This window comes from Esox lucius, chromosome 3 (genome assembly GCF_011004845.1).
Source record: "Esox lucius isolate fEsoLuc1 chromosome 3, fEsoLuc1.pri, whole genome shotgun sequence".
Classification (NCBI taxonomy): domain Eukaryota; kingdom Metazoa; phylum Chordata; class Actinopteri; order Esociformes; family Esocidae; genus Esox; species Esox lucius.
This window is the reverse complement of record NC_047571.1, coordinates 19,042,878-19,063,876: the sequence shown is the minus strand read 5'-3', so window position 1 is coordinate 19,063,876 and position 20,999 is coordinate 19,042,878. Positions and strand designations below refer to the sequence as shown.

The window sequence follows — 20,999 nt, the reverse complement described above, 5'->3', positions numbered from 1 at the left end:
GTCAGCAGCAGACCCAATAACGCCAGGTTCACAATTACTTGGAAATCATCGAACTCCGTGCTTTCTTGACAACTGGGAACTCGGAGGAAACAAGCTAACTAGGAAATAGGAAACCTCGTTTTAACTTGCTTTCAACTTGGAAGTACAATTCTAAATCCGGAGACAACATCCCAAAGCACAATTCTTTATGAGGACCAATCATTTAATGATTTGATCTCGTTATTTTCCCAGTTCCTAGTTTTTTTGAAAGCACCATCTGGTTAGTATATGAATAACTTTATTGTTCCAAACTGACACCAACACAGCCAAGAGAAATTTTAGAAATGACGAGATGTCAATGTTTGTGGTCTAAATGGAGGTATGTGTAACGCTCCAGTGGCCAATTGCGTTCCCGTTGTCATGCTGCATCATGCGTTTGCAAAATTATTCGTCACGAAATCCCTTTAGAAAACAAGAATATGAGTCGAACAACTCCACATTTTCTTCTGAAGTACATATTGTTATTGTTATACATGTTTTAACTACAGTAAAAAAACACATCTCATATCACGGAATACATGTATATGTTGTGCTTGTCGACGGACGTCGTACTAATAATGTTGTTTTCTAACCACTGGTTCCTAGAAGAACCACACCACTTCACAGATAATTGCCCACAATGCACCGCGCGACCAACGGAATTTTAACCAATGACTATCTCTGCTGATTTCTGCACAGGTCGACGTGTCAGGAAACGGTCGGACGGACTAAAGAAGCCTGGTTGGACGGACTAAAGAAGCCTGGTCGGACGGACTAAAGAAGCCCGGACGGACGGACAAAATAAGCCCGGTCGGACGGACTAAAGAAGCCCGGTCGGATTATCGAATAATAGTTTTGAAATACGTTTTTATCTACTGTTAGATAGCTTCTTCGCAATGTTGACCAAATTCGAGACCAAGTCGGCCCGTGTGAAAGGTATTGTACTGTCTAGCTAACGATTTAGCTGCCGCTTACCTAACGTCGATCGTGTATTTGTTAAATGTATTCCTTAGTCATTGTAAACGGACAACTCATATTTATTTATAAGATAATCAATGTCATGTCAGTTTATAGATTGGTCGTAACTAGCTAGTTACTGTCGTCTGTAGTAAATAAACTAACGCTAGCTATATCAAGTAATAGTGACTACTATTACTAAAGCGTTAACTGGGTCCTCTTTAGTGCTGCTTTTGACACTATTGATCACTCCCTTCTCTTAGAGAGACTGGAAACCCATATTGGGCTACGTGGACCTGTTCTAGCCTGGTTTCAATCTTATTTATCTGAAAGATATCAGTTTGTTAGTGTGGATGGCATATCCTCTGACAAGTCAAGGGTATGCTTTGGTGTTCCTCAAGGCTCGGTTCTGGGCCCATTATTGTTCTCACTATATATGCTCCCTCTGGGCGATGTAATCCGAAATCACAATATCCCAAAAAACAAAGAGCGTTGTTAGCAGATCTGTGAACCTGTGAACCTCGACGGCTGCATTGCCGTATCCCAAAAAACTGTAAAAAAAAAACTTGGCATTACCCTTGACTCTGGCCTCTCCTTTGAAGAACATATAAAATATGTCTCAAGAGTTGCTTTTTTTCATCTTCGAAACATTGCAAAAATGAGAAAATTAATCCATGCTTTCGTTACTTCTAGACTAGATTACTGCAATGCTCTTCTCTCTGGTTATCCAGACAAATTAATAAATAAACTTCAATTAGTGCTGCACACGGCTGCTAGAATCCTAACTAGAACAATTTTTTTTTTAACACATTACTCCTGTCCTAGCATCCTTACACTGGCTGCCGGTTAGGGTTTTACTCTTAACCTATAAATCAATACATGGACTTGCTCCTACTTACCTTGCTGAAATGATCCAGCCAGCCATACATACCTACACCTAACCTTAGATCGCAAGATGCAGGCCTTTTAATTGTACCTAGAATTTCTAAACAAACAGCTGGCGGCAGGGCCTTTTCTCATAGAGCTCCACTCCTGTGGAATGATCTGCCAATTAAGGTTAGAAATGCAAACCCAGTGCAAACTTTCAAGTGTCTACTAAAAACTAATCTCTACAGCGCGGCTTATAATTAGGTGTAGCCTGGCCCAGTAGGCTTGATACTGTCCACCCTTGCTGTCTTGCCAGGTGGGCTCTCGTCGCCACTGGGATGCCCTCCCTCCAATGCCTTTCGGGGGAAGAGTCACTGGCTTGTTGTTGACTCTCTGTTGTGCACTTGTGCAATTGGGCTGTACGCTGCTAGCAATACTCGCCCCTCATTCAGGGGGGTTGCGGTTGATGGGTGTCCCTTTGGTTGATGCCTGGCAATGTGGGTGGATTGATTTCCTGCCTGTTGGGCCCGGTGGGTCCGGGGCCTCCCCCGGGTAGGGCCACAGAGTCACCGGACCCCCCCGTCTCAGTTCCAAGGTGTTACGCTGCTATATTATTGTGCTGGGGGATATGAGGAATGCACTACTAACTTTTCTCAGTCTCCAGTTTTAAATTTTAAGAGATGAGGTCCTGGTCCACACCTGCGGATTACCTGGTTTGGGGGGCCCGTTGCTGTCCTTGTCCACCTGGTCATACTTCTGACCTAGTCTAAAATCAAATAGACTCTGGATATAGCCCAGAGAAATGTATTTATTATTCCAATTGGACTCTTAATATCCCACCCAGCACAGCCAGAAGAGGACTGGTCACCCCTCTGAGCCTGGGTCCTCTCTAGGTTTCTTCCTAAAATTCGACCTTCTTAGGGAGTTTTTCCTAGCCACTGAAATTCAACACTACTGTTGTTTGCTCCTTGGGGTTTAAGGCTGGGTGTCTCTGTAAAGCCCTTTGTGACAACTGCTGTTGTAAAAAAGGCTTTATAAATACATTTGATTGATTGATATTAAGTAGGCCAACTAAAACCATTTCTCTTGCGTAGGGCTAAGTTTCCACCCTAAGCGGCCCTGGATCCTTGCAAGTCTTCACAATGGAGTCATCCAGTTGTGGGACTATCGAATGTGCACTCTGATTGACAAGTTTGATGAGCATGATGGTAAATTTGCTTTTCTATCAAATTTCTAAATATGAAAATGTTATCTACCTCAATTTAACATTGACTACGTGTGTTTGTTTAGGCCCTGTCAGGGGAATCGATTTCCACAAGCAGCAGCCTCTGTTTGTGTCTGGAGGAGATGACTACAAAATCAAGGTTAGATCACCACACACCTTCACCTCCCTAGTCATTTCAAGGAACATTCTATAACAGCCGGTAAACTCTGTCCCAATCCAGGAACCGCCAAATAACTGTAAATAACAAAAGCTCTTGAAGACCACCATTCATGGAATTTTTAAAAACATTATTTTGATTACATTTTAACACTACTGTTAAGATTAAAGCCAATTATTATAGACAATTCTACATTGAACTGTTAGGGCAAAACTTCCAACAAATCTTTTAAACATTTTATGATCCATTGATTGAAGCAACTGTGGTAAAACATACTGAAACAGTGATTTACTGCACCATTTACTATTGTCTGCCTTTACCAGGTGTGGAACTACAAACTGCGGCGTTGTCTCTTCACTCTTCTGGGACACTTGGACTACATCCGCACCACATTCTTCCATCACGTTAGTCCTTTTCATTTACACACTCTCAAATTGGCTAGCGTACATCAGTTCTCCTGTCACTTGAATGAAAGCCCTGCTTTCAAATGTTGTGTTTATCTATACTTCAAGTTCGATGTTCTCAATAGATCTGACATGATTCCATATAGCTCTAATTAGCTCCAGACTCACACATTCTCTTTCTCCAGGAGTATCCTTGGATTCTGAGTGCCTCGGATGACCAGACCATTCGCATCTGGAACTGGCAGTCCAGGACCTGTGTCTGGTAATTCTGCCTGAAACAAGAGTTGACACGTCACTGAAAATGTAGCATGTGCCCCTTTTTTTATTTGTTATTCTGAATTCTAATTAATATGATATTTATTTGTTTCCCTCCCGTAGTGTCTTGACCGGGCATAATCACTATGTGATGTGTGCTCAGTTCCACCCCTCTGAGGACCTGGTGGTATCAGCCAGCCTGGACCAGACTGTGCGCGTGTGGGATATCTCTGGTGAGGGCATGGGAATAGGCCATAGGGTGTTGGGGGGAGCTTTGGGAGTGGGGCTGGGTGGTGTGGAGTGGAAGGCAGGGACAGGACACATCCTGAACCCCTTCTCCCTCCCTCACTCTCCTCTTTGTAGAGAATGAATCTCTGTGGGCTGTTTGTAGAAACACCTCTCCTTTTAGTTGAGATAGATCGCCTCCTATGGACCTTGTTAGTGCAGTGGTTATGTGAGGTAAGACAGGTACCACTTAAGACAGACAGATCATGGGAGAGGTGTTTCTATGTTTCTGCATGTTGTACTATGTAATTGTTTGTCTCTTCGCTAAAGCCTTTCGTCTCCTTTCATCACTGGCTATTCCCTCTTCTCTCTCATTAACCCACTAATGTTTTTTTACCTACTGACTCACTCTACAACGTGCGTGCACAACTAATTTCCCAGACTGTTGTTTATTTGTTAGCTTTAGCGTGCACGGCTTCAGTGTCTAGCAACAATCTGTCCATCTGCGGAGTATCAGTGTAACATGTTGGTTTTTGTCGGTCCGCTGGGAGTCCGGTAACTGATGGTCACTTCCCTCTGCATGTCAGTGTTCAGCTCTGGTAACACAGTGAATGCAGAACATCACCATCCCTCTAACCCCATTACCACCTCAGGCTTCCTCCTGCTGTCTCACTACCACCTGCTCTGAGTGGGTGTACATCTTCACAAAGTCCCCCGTTTAACTGCCGTCTACTGATTAGGCAATTGGTTAGCTTGTTGATCAGTCAATATTAACGTTTGGCATGACCTGAACATCACAGCAGTAGCCGTATTTTGTAGCGGTACCTAACCTAACCAAGCATGACCTTTCAAACATTACTCACACTCCTGACATCCAGCGCCCCATCAGAGCACCTCTTTACAACCCCACCAGCCCATCAACCAAGTCCACCCCTTCCACCTCTGTCGCCTGTCCTCATACTCCCCCTGGAAACATCCACACCTGCACATGGGTTCCTAGTACATCATTTGTTTGTCAGTCCCCTGATCCTGTTGGGTTATTGGTTCACCGCAGGGTTTCCCTGGGCCGGACCCAGCTGTGTTCTGTTCCCGATCTTGTCCTACATGTCATCTCTTTGCGGTGAACTGTAATCCAGTGACCAGGGAGCTGATTCTCTTACTGTGTTGGTGATTAATTAACCCAACTCAATCATGTCAGTGCGCTGAATATTCTGCAGACGGTTTTTGGACCACACTAGCATAGCTGTTGTGTCTGTGCTTTTTCTTTGTGCCTGCGTGTGTTTGGTCATCCAACCGCTACTTGTGTGCGCGTGTTTGGTCATCAAACCGCTAAATGCGCGTGTTAGACCTCTGATCGTGCACACTCTCCCCTCGACGATCGCATCTGTTTCGGAGTGTATTAATGTAATGTCCTGTCTCCTGACCCGGCCCGTGGATGTGCTTCCTCTGTGTGACATGCGTACGGCACTCGCGGCGCGTGCTGCTCGGCATGTTGGTTACAGGTCTGAGGAAGAAGAACCTCTCACCCGGCGCCGTGGAGACGGAGGTGCGCGGCATCTCTGGCGTGGATTTGTTCGGAGCGTCCGATGCTGTGGTCAAACACGTGCTTGAGGTGAGTTGGTTTTCTGTGCGTTTGTGAAGCGTTGATGACTCTGGACTGACGATGCGCGGTATACCAACAGGCTGTCCCAGGAGTCTGTTACATTTTACTCCTTATTTCTGTCAGCAGTTAAAGAAGAAAGAGGAACTGGACTTATTACGTCCTGGAGCCGTCATGGTTTACACTGCATTTTGTCGTACGTTAGCTTTACACCTGGAATGTTGTGTGACATAATGTAGAGCGTGTCAGTCCCAGTACCCGGGTCCAGTTGGAACTTGTGTTGGATGTCTTTTTGCTGGGTTTTAGACTGGTGCACAAAACACTTAAGGGACAGTTATGAACCACGTGAGTTTTCCTGTCTTCCTGCAGGGTCATGACCGTGGGGTCAACTGGGCCGCTTTCCATCCCAGCATGCCTCTCATTGTGTCTGGGGCTGATGACAGACAGGTCAAGATCTGGAGGATGAATGGTAAGCGTTTGTGAAAAGATTGTGTTTCTTTACTTTGCCTTTGGAAGAAAATCCAGCGCTCAATGAATGGCGTGCTTGTTTAGGCATTATTTGCCTATTTCCAGGCCATGTCTTTTCTAAGGAATCCTTCCAGTTTTCTAACCATGTCCATCTCGCCCCCAGAGTCCAAGGCGTGGGAGCTGGATACCTGCAGGGGTCACTACAACAACGTGTCCTGTGCCGTCTTCCACCCCCGTCAGGAGCTCATCCTCTCCAACTCCGAGGACAAGAGCATCCGTGTGTGGGACATGTCCAAACGGACTGGAGTCCAAACCTTCCGCAGGGACCACGACCGCTTCTGGGTGCTCGGGGCTCACCCCAACCTCAACCTATTCGCTGCTGGTAGCTGACTCGCACGCCATGGAAACAATGAACCCAATTGGTTGTTTTTAATGTATTCGTAGGTTGTGCGGGACATGGTGCTCTGTCTTCATATGACGCAGATGAACAGGAGGAGAATGCTGTGTGGTTTAAGGTGTGTGTGTTGATCCTCCCAGGTCATGACAGTGGTATGCTGGTGTTTAAGCTGGAACGGGAGCGCCCAGCCTATGCTGTGTACGGCAACATGCTCTACTATGTCAAGGACCGCTTCCTTCGCCAGCTGGATTTTAACAGCAGCAAGGACACCGCTGTTATGCAGCTGCGCAGGTGTGTGTGTGTGTGTGTGTGTGTATCGTGCCCCATAAACGCAGTGTCACGTACTCATTGCATCTCTGTTGAAGGATTATCCTGACTGCTTGCAAACTTCTAAAAGATAGAACAAATGTCTGCTCAGTCATTGTGTGGATTTTAACTTCTTCTGTTTCTCTTCTAGTGGTTCAAAGTTCCCAGTTTTTAGCATGTCTTACAACCCTGCAGAGAATGCTGTCCTGCTCTGCACTGTGAGTCTCACTTTAAAACACTTTTTCATTTATCATTATTTATACACAACTAATTAAGCCATTGAAAATGTAATGCCTTCTCTCTTTTCTCGCAGAGAGCAACCAACTTGGAGAACAGCACCTATGACTTGTACTCCATCCCCAAAGAGAGTGACTCCCAGAACCCTGATGGTAAAGCTGCACTCTTATTCTGTTGTCTCAGCAAATCTGTGAGATGTGAATAGACTTTCAGTTTTCAAATCCCGCTTGTTGGCTGACGAAACCCTCTAAACCTGTGTCGTCGTCACAGCTCCAGAGGGGAAGAGGTCCTCTGGTCTAACTGCAGTTTGGGTCGCCAGGAATCGGTTTGCTGTTCTAGACCGCATGCACTCAGTAAGTTGGTTAATATTATAAAACCGGATACATTACCAGGGACCTTTGCTGTCATTCTTTGGCGTATGGACCATTTTCTTCTTTATTAATAGGGAAAGGGGAAAAGATTATATATATTTTTAAGGGACTGAACCTTATTTAAATCTGGTCCGCAGTAGTACATGTTCCCAGGATAAAGTGACTCAGAACGCAGGCCCAGACTGGTCCATGGGCCTGGTCAGATGGTTGAGTGGTCGGACCAGGGTTGGGATGATGGGGGCAATGGTGAACCTACTCTCCTTCTCTTCAGCTCCTGATCAAGAACTTGAAGAATGAGATTGTGAAAAAGGTGCAGGTCCCAAGCTGTGAGGAGATCTTCTATGCGGGGACAGGCTCCTTGCTGCTGCGCGACGCCGACGGGGTCACCCTCTTCGATGTGCAACAGAAGCGCTCGCTGGCCACCGTCAAGATCGCCAAAGTCAAGTACGTGGTGTGGAGCGCCGACACCAGCCACGTGGCCCTGCTGGCTAAACACGGTGAGGACCCCAGCGCGCCGAGCGTCTCCCCGCTACACCTATCTGGGTGTTCCCCCGTGTTAAACTAAACCACACACCGCTGCTGTTTTCTGTTCTAAAACCTTGTTGTCCACTTGCCCCCGGCAGCCATTATGATCTGCAACAGGAAGCTGGAGAGTTTGTGTAACATCCATGAGAACATCCGCGTGAAGAGCGGAGCCTGGGACGAGAGTGGAGTCTTCATCTACACCACCTCCAACCACATCAAATATGCCCTCACCTCCGGGTAATGGAGCCCCACTGCCAGCGGTCCCTCTGTCTCTACATATCAGCCCCTTTTTCAGTCCAACAAACCAAATATAACTCTGCTAGGCTGTCTGATCGCTGTCTGATCAGAGTATAATTCTATTGGCTGCAGTCCACTGGCGTTCTCTCCTGCTTGTGAGGGGATTTGCTTTTCAGTGCTCAGAGAAGACCCCGAAACCTCATTCAGTACATTTACTGATTCTTTGCTCGTTAGTGAGTTATTAGCTCTTAAATATTAGTCAGCAGCGGGGGAGTTACTACTTGCTACAACAACACCAAATATGTAACCTTGGTTTTACACTTTAAAAGCTCTCTTAAACTAGCCCGGTGAAAAGCTTATTCATGATTACGGTCAGTGTTGAGTTTTGAGACCGGCTAAGAGTTCGCAAATAATGAACCACGGGTAACCGTATGAATAAGTGCATAGCATAACAAGTACATAACGTGAGTATATTAGATCGTTAAAGCCATTTGCTCCATCTAATCGCATGCCTCTCTTCTGTAGTGATCATGGTATCATCCGGACTCTGGATCTACCCATCTACGTGACTCGGGTCAGAGGGAACAGTGTGTACTGTCTGGACCGTGAGTGCAGACCCCGCGTGCTGACCATCGACCCCACAGAGTACCGCTTCAAACTTGCCTTGGTCAACCGCAAGTATGAGGAGGTGAGAAGTCCTGTGATGCTTCCCTCTTTTACAGTTAACATGCTTCTCACCATTTTTGTTTCCTGGACACTTATTTATTTATTTTTTATTTCTATGTTGCCTTTGAACCCTGACCTTTGTCCCCCTCCAGGTGTTGCACATGGTGCGTAATGCCAAGCTGGTTGGCCAGTCGATCATTGCGTACCTGCAGAAGAAGGGATACCCTGAGGTGGCCCTGCACTTTGTCAAGGATGAGAAGACCCGCTTTAGTCTGGCTTTGGAGTGTGGCAACATTGAGGTGAGTTGGTGGCAGGTTTTCATTCAGCATCTCTAAGAGGCCAGATTGGATTGTAATAGACGGTGGAAGAAACTGGTTCATCTCATTTGTCAACTGTAATTTGCCCTCTGGTCCTGCAGGTGGCGCTGGAGGCTGCCAAGGCTCTGGATGAGAGGGGCTGCTGGGAGAGGCTGGGTGAAGCAGCGCTGCTGCAGGGACACCACCAGGTGGTGGAGATGTGCTACCAGAGGACCAAGAACTTTGACAAGCTCACCTTCCTCTACCTCATCACTGGCAACCTGGCCAAGCTCCGCAAGATGATGAAGATAGGTGTGTGTGATTTCAGAACAGTAATGTGAGGGTTCGTCTAAATGGTTGGACTGACTGATCCATATGTTATATTGCAGCTGAAATCAGGAAGGACATGAGCGGACACTACCAGGGTGCCCTGTATCTGGGCGACGTCAGCGAGAGAGTCCGCATTCTTAAGAACTGTGGCCAGAGTGAGTCATTAACACCATCACTCACTCTTTTCCGGTTCTACATTTCTGATCCCAGACTTGTTTGTGGTGCCTTTGGTCTGAGCTCCTAGTCTGTTCACTCCTCCCTGTGTAGAGTCTCTGGCATACCTGACTGCTGCCACCCACGGGATGGACGAGGAGGCAGAAGCCCTGAAGGAGACCTTTGACCTAGAGAAGGAGACAGTCCCTGAGGTTGACCCTAATGCCCAGCTGCTGCAGCCACCACCTCCCATCAACCCCCTGGATACCAACTGGCCTCTGCTCACTGTGTCCAAGGGCTTCTTCGAGGGCGCCATCGCAGCCAAAGGTGACAGTATTTCGCGTTAGCCATCTGGGCGTGGCCTGTGGTAGCGGGTGTGTCGTGTTCTGCACACCTGCCCGTAACTTTCTAGAGCTGTGCGACTCCATCTTTTGTCAGTGTGCCATGTCTTTGACTCTCCGTGTTGCAGGGAAGGCTGGCCAGATGGCTGCGGACATGGACGTGGAAGCCCCAGGTGGAGAGGGCTGGGGAGAGGATGCTGAGCTCCAGCTGGATGAAGGTGAGTCCCTGAACACTTCCTTAGTTGGGGGGACGGCAGATTTGGTGTCTAGCTGGTCCTGTTGTTTTAGACTACATGATGACGTATCACCTTGCTGGTGATTCTTTTCAGCTGTAATCGGTCAGTAACAACGTCATTACACGAGCCTCACCTGAAACCCCCTCCGCCCCACCGCTAGGCTTAACTGGAGATCCACGAGCATCCCGTTTCTCCTGTGGTGTTGTAATGTTTCTCCTTTCTGACCATTAGATGGTTTCATGGATGCCCAGGATGCGTTAGGGGAGGAAGGTGTGGCGAAGGAGGAGGGAGGAGGCTGGGAGGTGGAGGAGGATCTGGACCTGCCTCCAGAACTGGTAAGATCATTATTTCTGCAAATGATGGCAGGAGTGATGACCAGTCTGACGACGTCTTCTGAGGGTTTGTTTTTCTCTCTATGCCAATAGGAGTTGCCAGGTGGTGCCGGAGGAGGTCCTGAAGATGGTTTCTTTGTCCCTCCCACCAAGGGCATGAACCCCACCCAGCTGTGGTGCAACAACTCCCAGCTCCCTGTTGACCACATCCTGGCCGGTTCCTTTGAGACCGCCATGAGGGTACGCTCACGCATAAGCATGAGACCCGATCAGAATATGACTGCTGATAGCTAACAATCACGATTGGTGTCTTTCACTAAAAAAATAGTGTACCTTTCTTTTCTGCCAGTTTCCTTGTATCCAATCCGTAGTTATATTCTTTTCTTAGGACAGCATCTCCTCCTAACCAGAGCAGGCCAGTGCTGCTTATCACGCTACTAGCTTAATTAGATGTTACCTGGCACCAGTGCACCCAGGGAGGTCTATTCCGCTACCCACCCTGGTCCTTAGTGGCGGTGCTGTGCCGGCCTGTAATTGCCTCAGATCACAGCACCGTTGTGGAGGTCTGAGGTTCAATCTAACACCTTCCTCTGACATTGGTTCAGCTGCCCTTTGAGTTAAGTGGCTGTGTGGTAAAAAGCAGTGCAGCTTGTTTATCTGCCAGGGCGTATTTCAGCAGATGCTTTTTGCAAAGCCTCTCCCAAGCCAGCTGGGAAGTTACCGCAATGACAAAAGGTTGGAATTACACATTGTTACTGTTAAATTGGGAGATAATTATAGAAAATGTATTGCAATAAAAAAATACTAAAAGGCAGCTAGCTAGTTGGCTAGGCATTGCCAAACTAAGCTTAGCACTCATGCCTTCTAGTTGGGAGTCTTTTTAACAAGGCAAACTGCTTCAAATGGCCGCATTCTGTAAAATCAGATTAAATGCCAAGGACTGTCCGCAATCAAACACAATTGTACCCATGTCTTAGCCTTTATACACTGACATACAAACAGCGTATATTTCATACAACCTCATACTAGCGCCCTCTATCTTTCAGCTGCTCCATGACCAGGTTGGTGTGGTGCAGTTTGGGCCCTATAAGCAGCTGTTCATGCAGACGCTGTCCCGCGGGCGGACCTGTTTCCTGGGCCTGCCGTCCCTGCCCTGCCTGCGTGGTAACCCCCAGAGGAACTGGAAGGACTGCGGGGCCAAGCAGGGGTTGCCTGCAGTGGGCCTGCGTCTGTCGGACCTCATTGCCCGTCTGCAGCAGTGCTACCAGCTCACAACTGCTGGTCGATTTGAGGACGCTGTAGAACGGTTCCGGGCCATCCTGCTATCCGTGCCACTTCTGGTGGTCGACAACAAACAGGAGATTGCAGAGGTGCTTATTGCTTATTGAGGGAAAACTATTGAATTCTGATCAACATGATTCACTGAGGTTAATCAAGTGTGGGCTGGATTGTAGTTAGTGTAGATTACCTGACCTGGGTTACTGTGTCTTTTAGGCTCAGCAGCTGATCACGATCTGCAGAGAATACATTGTTGGCCTCACCATGGAAACCGAAAGGAAGAAGTTGCCTAAAGAAACGTTGGACCAACAGAAGAGATTGTGTGAGGTATTGTCATTGTGTTTCTATAGCATCTATTTAGTCAACAATCATTGTATCTCGAGCACCTTAATACCCTGTAGTGTTCCTGTAATTATGGTTATATATTGTCTGATATTTCAGATGGCAGCTTACTTCACTCACTGCAGTCTCCAGCCAGTCCACATGGTCTTGGTCTTACGCACAGCACTGAATTTGTTCTTCAAACTCAAGAACTTCAAGACAGCTGCTGGTTTTGCTCGTCGCCTACTTGAACTGGGACCGAAACCAGAGGTGGCACAGCAGGTAACACACTGTCTGTACGTTTAATTATTATCACATTACCAGTTACCACTGTCTTAACATTCGTCTGTCTTTTAGACCCGCAAGATCTTGGCAGCATGCGAGAAGACTCTGACAGACACCCACCAGCTGAACTACGACCCACACAATCCATTTGACCTGTGCGCTGCCTCCTACACTCCCCTGTACCGTGGACGCCCAGTAGAGAAATGTCCCCTCTCAGGAGCCTGCTACTGCCCCCCTTACAAGGGCCAGGTCTGCAGAGTGACACAGGTCAGTCAAGAGAGCTACCCTGCTGTATTTTCATGTAGACAGACCCTCAATTTCTAACCACCTTGCCCTGATGTACATTTAGTTGTTAATGTTCAGAGAGCGACACTTAAAAAAAACTCAGACATTTTACATTTCCTCCCATTAATTATTGATCTGACCTTTTAACCTTCTTGTTTCCAAGGCGACCGAGATTGGAAAGGATGTGATTGGTCTGCGTGTCAGCCCCCTGCAGTTCCGTTAGAGGACATTCTTCCAGAAGGGGAGAATGACATCGATCCATCTTCACATACACCCTATTCTGTATACAGTTTGTTTTTCCTCCTTGGGTTAGAGAACTTAACATAATGAGTGGTCGATAGGGTTATGTTATATCTTGATGTAAAGCCTTTTCATTTTCTGACTGCCTGCTTTACCTGTTCTGTCATGCTGTACTTGACAGTGATATGTCATCTCTGCTCCAATGACTGAGATGTGTGGTTAGATTTGAACCGTAATTGACAGCTCTTGCTTGAATACACAGTAAAATTAATGTAAAAAAATATATGCAAAATGTGCATCAATGTGGTGTAACTCGTTAAATAAAATACGTTTTACTGATATGTTGTCTATACTTTAATTCAGCAAGTGTCATTCTAGCTTGTTTTAAATATGCAGTCTGGGAGTTCGATATGTAAAATCAATGTAAAACATCAGTTATAATTGGAAAGTGATTGGTTTTGATGACATGGGGCACAAATAGGCACATGAATACAAAGTACACAATTCCCAGGGCCTTTTCTTGGTCAACAGTGTCTGTTTAAAAACCAGTGGCCAGAAATGTTGGACTATCCAGAAGTCCAAAAAGTTGACACCCCAGGCTTTCACATCAAACCCTTTCCACTTATCTCAAATGTTTGAGCTGTGTGGTTGCCCAACATATCTTAAGACGAATGTGAATATGAGCATCTGAGACTAAAAATAAAATTTCCAGCAAATCTGGCAACTACGGCAATATAGTGATTTAATTTGGTACAAATGTTATATATTTAAAATTATTTTCATTTTTACCTTAGGATTACAGGTCGGTGCAAATATACAGTTGTAGCGTAGGTTCGATCTGACCTAACCTAAAGTTCTGAAAGAAAAAATCTCTATAACCTGTCCAATTAAGCATATAATACCTAGAACTATCTAGTAAAAACGTTTAATTTTCAATTTACCTCGAGTAAGTATTAGTGCGGAATATTGAGGAACCATTTTGCAATGTCGCTTGAAATCTTTAGAATAGGACAATGCAGGCACGAGATGGGAAAATCACTAAAGTATTATGAGATCCACTGCCTTTTCAGGGTGTGTATGAAACACCGATGGTAAATCCCCTAAATCCCACACTGACATTTTGACGAGGTCTTGCGGAACCCGGAACTATTTTACTGCAACACTTCCTGTGATTTTACCCGTTGTTTCGGAAACCAGGAAGATGGGTTTGGAATCGTCGAAATGGGTTATAATGTTCTTAGTTTGTTGGCTTTGTAAAAGTAAGTCTGTCTTTCGCTTACAATACGAGCTTAAGGCTTTCACTTGTCTTACTATAGTTTTAGTTTTGGCTGAAAGTTGTCCTATTTGTTAGGTCATTTATTAGCGATTGCTATTTCCATTGTATCTCGCTGCTAACGTTAGCTCCAGTGTACTGTACAGTCAGTACTAGTATCAAGTGTGTGGTTAGTCAGAGACACAACGCTATTGTTGCTACTGATGTCCTATGGATAATGCGTTATACCTTGAACTTAATGTACTCATTGACCAACCAAATTAAGCCAAATCGAACATTGGTCCGTTGAACTAGTTGTAGTAGATGCATTTAGCTAGAACGTGTTAGCTAGTAAGGAGGTTGTGAAACTGATATTGCTGCTGCATTAGGCACCACAACTTGGTCAGCCTCAGCGTTACCACTCGTGATCTCAAGAAAATTACTCTAGGCTAAGTGGGTGGTCATTTAAACAGTCATTGTAGCTGTTCGGTTGACTCATAATGAAAGACAATTGCATCTGTGTACTTATGGTTTGCTGTGTTTGCAATACACCATTACACGGCCTGGATTTTTTTGTATTTCTTTGTTTTTCAGATGTGAACAGTAACTCTGTTGCTCAGAAGATTTATGTAGAAGTGAATAACACTGTACCGTGTGTCCGACTGCTCAATGCAACACATCAGATTGGCTGCCAGTGTGAGTGACATTTCTAGAATACATGTGGCTAGTTTCAACAGTACTTTGAATGTACATTACGTTTCCCTATTTTTGCTATTCTTCCAGCTTATGCGCAGGAGGTAGTGTTTAGTAATCACTTATTCAAAACCAGCTAAAGACCATATCTAAATGTTATGCTGTTAAAACAGCCCGATATATCCAAATAGGACTTGAGTAACTATATTGTGGGCCGTTTACAATAAATCATCCACATTGTTACATCATAAAATTTGACTGTGAACCAATGACAGTGTCTTTTATCCCTCACTGTATGCGTTCCACTGACCTCTTTACCTTATCTATATTGTTTTTCTTTACTGTACTACTATATATTACAGATTTTTGAAGATTTGCATATTATCAACATGTTTTTCCCCGATCATGTGTCATAGCCTCAATATCAGGTGATACAGGTGTAATCCATGTTCTGGAGTCTGAGGCAGATCTGGAATGGCCTTTGACCAAAGGACCCAATCCTCCTTATATGATCCTGTTGGAGTCACACCTCTTCACCAGGTAGTCTACACACAGGCACAGTTAAACATTAAACCCCATATCCATTAATCGTGATAACAAAGCTTGAACACGCACTGTGGCTGGCTGTTTTCATCACAGCCACAACATTGGTCGTATCCTAGCAGCCCTGTCTTTTTCTCCCAGGTCCATCATGATGAAGATTAAGAAAGAATCCAGCAGAATAGCGGGGGTTACTGTGGTGGTCCCAAATACAAGCCCGTCAGAGTTCTCGCCACACACCACCTGTCCGAACGAGAACACCGGTAGGTGGATCAGTCGGTAAGGCCGTACGATATTGTTGTCTGGTGGTGCCGTTTGAACCCGGTGTGTTCTGCCTGGTTTACCCCCCCCCCAGGTGTGTACTCGGACACCTACGGTCCTCACTTGGCCCACTGTAATACGACTGTATGGAACCCCCTGGGGAACGGTCTGTCCTACGAGGAATTTGACTTCCCCGTGTTTTCCCTGAAAGAGGACAAGCAAGCAGAGGCCATCAAACAGGTGAGGAAATCCAGTCAGGGGTAATAGTGTCAGTGAGCGTTAACCATGTGGGGGTACCTGAGGGGTTGCGGATCCCGCAGAATTCCTGCGTATGGAAGCAGTGACTTCATTCTGATGGTTCTCCTTGCAGTGCTACTACGACCATAACCGGGTAGTGAACGGCAGCGCCCCCCAGTACCCTCTGTGTGCCATGCAGCTCTTCTCCCACATGTTCGCTGTCACGGATACGGCCACGTGCATGAGGCGCAACGACGTCATCAACTTCAGCATCAACCCAGGCACATAAAGACGCACCGTAGTGAATTAGACAACAGTCACGTTGACACTCGGATGTGTTTCTAATACCGCTCTGTCTCCCCCCTCCCCCCCAGAGATGGTGTGTGACCCCCTTGGGGATTTCAACGTGTGGGGTTCCATTCGGCCTTATAACAGGAGCCAGTTGGGCCACAGGGACAATGAAAGCGTTGTCATGGCAGCAGCCAGGGTGAGTGACAGCGGCGCCGCCTCCCCCTGACACGTCTTGTCACGTGTCAGTGATGTCAAGCCTTATGGAATATATTTAAAGCAGCACGATGACACGCATTCTTGCCTGCAGTATACACCTTCTGATTTAATATGTTTAGGAAAGGGCTTGGGTCATTTTCTGTTTGGCATTTCCTAGAGTACACGTGGCCTACGTGGGTTTTTTCTTGTTTGGAGTTACTGTACGATTGACTGGACACATGGTACTGTGTTTTTGTAGCTGGACAGCAGGGCGTTTTTCTGGGACGTGTCTACAGGGGCAGAGGGGAGTATCTCAGGATTCGTCACTCTGTTGGCTGCTGCTCATGCACTGCGTGATGTCACTCAGGTGGCCCCTCCCACACATAACATCCTCTTTGCCTTCTTCCAAGGGGTGAGTTGCTGCCACTTGTGTCCATTAACAAGTCTCTGTGTAGTATTTCTCTTATGATACGTGTGTCCCATGTGGTTGCCTATGAAGTGTAGAACTGCAGTTGTACATTATGAGAGGTGATTTTGATCGCTTTTTCCTGTTTTTCAGGAAGCATTTGACTACATAGGCAGCTCTCGGATGGTTTATGACATGCAGAATGGCAAGTTTGTGATTGACCTGGACAATGTTCACTCGCTACTCGAGATTGGACAGGTAACATCGTTTGTGTTTGGCGTCCCTAAATATACTTCAGCCCACTATGGGCGTCAGTGTGCACAAACGATAGACAATCAACCAGCAAATAACGATCTATTTGTTCTGTCAGGTGGGCCTGCGCAATGGCAGCGACCTCTTTCTCCACTCGGACCCTGTGTCCAGGATGAACGACACCGTCAACGACCAGGTGAGAGAGCACGAGCGTTACCGCTGTTCACTGATCCATCGCCACCACGCCCGTCGCCCTCCTGTTCATGATGCGGCCTCACCCTCTGTCCCCACCGACCGTTCCAAACCTCTTACTCCGTTTCAGGTTAAGAGACTTGTGGACAACTTCCAGTCCTCCGCTACGGGGGCCAACTTCTCTTTGGTTGAGCCGGGCGTCTCTCAGCCGCTCCCGCCCTCCTCCCTCCAGCGTTTCCTGCGAGCTCAGAACATTCCAGGGATCGTGCTTGCCGACCACCGCGCCGCGTTCAACAACAAGTGAGTCGTCATTTGCTATCGCCACGGTGCTAATGACGGCATTATTAATATGGCCCGATTGGTCGTCTGATGTGGGTTCTGTACTATTTGCCCACGAACAGGTACTATGAGAGTTACTACGACAACGCTGACAATCTCAACTTACGCTATCCGCCTAACATGACAGCGGAGGAACAGCTGGAGTTTTTGACTGACACTGCTATGGTAGCGTTTCCATAGCAAACCGCACTCATGCCTGAATTCTGTTGTTGTCACAGTTGCTCTTAAATGGTCATCTGTTATAGTGAGCTCTCTTCCATCCAGGCTCTGACTGAGGTGGCTACAGTAGTAGCCCGTGCCCTTTACAAGCAGGCTGGTGGAGACGGGACCCAAGTGGACAACATTAAGGCAGATTCCAAAACGGTGGGACTCCGTGACTGTTTCAGCTGTCACACCAGTCAAGCCCTCTGTTATAGTCTTGTCATTCCATGTCTGTCAGTATTTCCGTTACCTTTGCATTAGTCATTTCGCAGTACAGTTATCCAGAGTGACTGATGGCATTGAGTGAATACGTTTTCATGCTTTTTCTTACTGGCCCCCTTGGGAATCAAACCCACTACACTGGCGTTTCAAGTGCCATGCTCATACCAAGTGAGCTACATTATATTATTAAAAGAAGTCCTCATGAGTCACCTTTTCATTCTCACTGTCCAGCCTATTTTAAAATTCAAGTTTTTGGGACGGTAAGCAGAAATGTTTTACTACCATTGTGCATCTCTCCCGCTCAGGTGACCCAGATGCTGTTTGGGTTTCTGGTCCAGGCCAACAACAGCTGGTTTCAGGCGCTGATTCCCCCGGAACTAAAGGACATGCTCAGTGAGTTTTAGTCCGATACTTTCTCCCTAGAAAACGCCCACTACCAAGGAGGTCTGCTTCTACTGATGTCTTAAACACATGTAGTTCTCGTGTGTGTGTTTACTGGTCATGTTATAAATTCAGTCCCGGCACACTTAGGTCTTCATTGTTTTGTGTTGTCTGTCTGTTAGAGGCCAGCCCACCAGACTTCTATGTTGGCGTTGCGTCGTCCTCACCGGCAAAGGCAAAACCGCTGACACGTCTTGTCCAGTTCCTCCTGGCTAATTTAACCGGGACAGCCACCAACCTCACTCAGGACCAATGTCAGAAACCAGACGATTTGCCAGATGAGAGCGTACAGGTATGTTTGCCGCTGGACAGATCTCACGCAGTTTTGAAATGCGTTTTTGTTTTCAGCATGTTTCGCATCCCTGTAATTCACCTTTTCTCTGTAGATGTATTCCTATTTGTGGGTCCAGGGCACGGTCCCACACAACGGGACGGAAAAGGGTCCTTTTTGTGTTCGCGCGTCGGTACGCCTGTCCCAAGCTTTGTCCCCTGCCTTCGACCTGGGAGAGTATGCTTCCAGAAACTATTCCACATGGACAGAATCACGGTGGAAGTTCATAAAAGCTCGGATCTTTCTAGTGGCCAGCCGGGACCTAGAGGTAATCCCTCAGTCCTCTTGCCTGCCCTGATACACGCGTTGTAACAGTCACAGTAGTGTTGAATGGGTTCCGCTGGTTCTGTTTCAGTCAACAAGCCTGCTTTAAGCAGTGAAAGATGTTTAAAAAAATAATGTATAAGAATTGTGTTGATTGTTTATCTGTGGGTGGAAAGAGAGGAGAATCCCAATGACCTCTTAACCCCTTTGTCTGTCGTAGATGCTGACTTTAGGTGTGGGAGTGGCTGTTTTGTTCTCATCCCTACTGGTGACGTACTTCATCAGCACCAAGGCAGACGTCCTCTTCAGCTCCGCGAGGGAACCCGCTAGTGCCGCCTACTGATTGGCTCAGGCGTTTTAACCTGTGACAAGCGACCACTACTCTCCCAACCAAACAGGAACATACTTCATTAATTTTTTTTACACACTATAGGTACACAGACAAACAGGTTAGACAGAACAGATTTTAACTCCGAGTGAATGGCCTAATGGACTCACACAGATGAGGTTTAACACATAACTGGACTTCACTGTCCCAAATGAATCGGGATTCATTTGGGTCAGATTGTACTGGTCTCGGCCAGCCTGCTGCCAGTGTACAAGATGTTCATATTTCTTTTTCTTTTTTTTGGGGTGGGGGGGGGGTCAAATGTTTTGTTTACTGTATAATGGGAGTAAGCACTAAGCGTTGTTTGCCCTTGGATGTTGAGTGTGTGTGTGTGTGTGTGTGTGTGTGTGTGTGTGGATGGTGAGTGTGCGTGTGCGTGCGTGTGTGTTGAGGATGCGGTTGTAGTATGTGCAATAGCGCTCTCGTCTTGTAGTATACTGATCTGTAATTTCTAAGGAGAATGAACCCATATGTAAGGCAAATGGGCTTTGGATGTGGGTTAAGCTGAATTACCACTTTATTATTATTTTTTTGCAAAAACGTGGATGTCGAAATAGTATTATTTTATTTGGTTTGCAGTCAATAAAAATGAACTATCTTAATTCTAGAATTAATTTGCAGGATGTGGTGACATTATGACCTGACGTTTTTATGTTTTGATGGAAATGTTAAAAGGATAGTTTGGGATTTTGGCAATGAGGACCTTTATCTACTTCACCAGAGCCCATAGAACTTGTCTGTATAATTTTCATGTGTCTGTGCCAGATATGAAGAAAGTTTTATGTTGTTTTGCATTCCAATGCTAGAAAAGATCCATTCCTATGATTGACCTCTAGGATGTTTTTTAAAATAAATAATATTCCCCTCATCACTTTAAATTAAAATGTATTCAATTAACACTGGATATGTTCATGGTTTTCACTGCTGTTGGTGGGCTTCAGTGTGAAATGTGTTATAGTTATCCGTTCTACAAAGGATTATTTGTATTTCAACGAAGACATATATATTCCCTATGGACTTCCCAGCTAGTGAATTTAATGTCCAGAAAAGGAATTCATTAAGGTAGTTCATCTGACTTTTTGGAAGTCAGTAATGGACCTCATTGCCAAAATTCCTTTCCATCCCATTAAATGATATGGGGTGTATTTGTGAGATTCTTTGACCATATGAGGAATAAATGTTTGATTTGCCTTGATAACTAAATAAACATGGCTTCTTTTCCAATTGTTTTGCTAACTAATTTTTTTTAAGACAATGTGGTATGTCTTGGTATAAAAAAGGAGAACACTGGCTACTGAAGTACTTTGAAAAGTTAGGGTTTTGGATGTTTTCTGAAAATGGGTAGAGATTGTCCTAGCTTCAAGGGGTATATTGGTAACATAATTGGGGTGCCAGGACAGGATGTGACTGGGTTGAGTGGCACCTGCCTTCAAGTTGGATAAGAAAACAAAGGTCGCAATACAAAGGTCAGATAGGGATGTA

At 45.9% G+C, this 20,999-nt stretch overlaps 2 protein-coding genes across 2 annotated transcripts; both read left to right on the top strand.

The window, feature by feature from the left end:
• The first annotated feature begins 717 nt into the window (after nt 1-717).
• Nucleotides 718-13,353, top strand: copa (COPI coat complex subunit alpha). Its single transcript, XM_010889791.3, has 28 exons — nt 718-954; nt 2,937-3,050; nt 3,133-3,206; nt 3,548-3,628; nt 3,814-3,890; nt 4,007-4,116; nt 5,611-5,720; nt 6,078-6,177; nt 6,340-6,558; nt 6,714-6,864; nt 7,031-7,097; nt 7,193-7,268; nt 7,387-7,469; nt 7,759-7,984; nt 8,111-8,249; nt 8,775-8,937; nt 9,068-9,214; nt 9,334-9,523; nt 9,601-9,696; nt 9,809-10,021; nt 10,164-10,253; nt 10,503-10,606; nt 10,697-10,843; nt 11,650-11,973; nt 12,098-12,208; nt 12,323-12,484; nt 12,560-12,754; nt 12,936-13,353. The coding sequence occupies exons 1-28, from the start codon at nt 915-917 to the stop codon at nt 12,993-12,995; spliced, it is 3,669 nt and encodes a 1,222-aa protein (XP_010888093.1). The 5' UTR covers nt 718-914; the 3' UTR covers nt 12,996-13,353.
• Nucleotides 13,354-14,161: 808 nt separating this feature from the next.
• ncstn (nicastrin) lies at nt 14,162-20,743 on the top strand. The gene is made up of 17 exons (XM_010889807.5): nt 14,162-14,271; nt 14,859-14,960; nt 15,374-15,497; nt 15,642-15,760; nt 15,853-15,998; nt 16,129-16,276; nt 16,370-16,482; nt 16,741-16,893; nt 17,041-17,145; nt 17,258-17,335; nt 17,462-17,631; nt 17,733-17,835; nt 17,935-18,033; nt 18,399-18,486; nt 18,657-18,826; nt 18,921-19,133; nt 19,350-20,743. The coding sequence occupies exons 1-17, from the start codon at nt 14,214-14,216 to the stop codon at nt 19,470-19,472; spliced, it is 2,112 nt and encodes a 703-aa protein (XP_010888109.2). The 5' UTR covers nt 14,162-14,213; the 3' UTR covers nt 19,473-20,743.
• The last annotated feature ends 256 nt before the right edge of the window (nt 20,744-20,999 follow it).

Coding starts and splice junctions, on each gene's coding strand:
- copa (XM_010889791.3), top strand. CDS start 915: ATGTTGACCAAATTCGAGACCAAGTCGGCCCGTGTGAAAG. Junction 3,051..3,132: donor CAAGTTTGATGAGCATGATG/GTAAATTTGCTT, acceptor GTGTTTGTTTAG/GCCCTGTCAGGGGAATCGAT. Junction 12,209..12,322: donor AACAGAAGAGATTGTGTGAG/GTATTGTCATTG, acceptor CTGATATTTCAG/ATGGCAGCTTACTTCACTCA.
- ncstn (XM_010889807.5), top strand. CDS start 14,214: ATGGGTTTGGAATCGTCGAAATGGGTTATAATGTTCTTAGTTTGTTGG. Junction 16,277..16,369: donor CAACTTCAGCATCAACCCAG/GCACATAAAGAC, acceptor CCTCCCCCCCAG/AGATGGTGTGTGACCCCCTT. Junction 16,483..16,740: donor TTGTCATGGCAGCAGCCAGG/GTGAGTGACAGC, acceptor GTGTTTTTGTAG/CTGGACAGCAGGGCGTTTTT.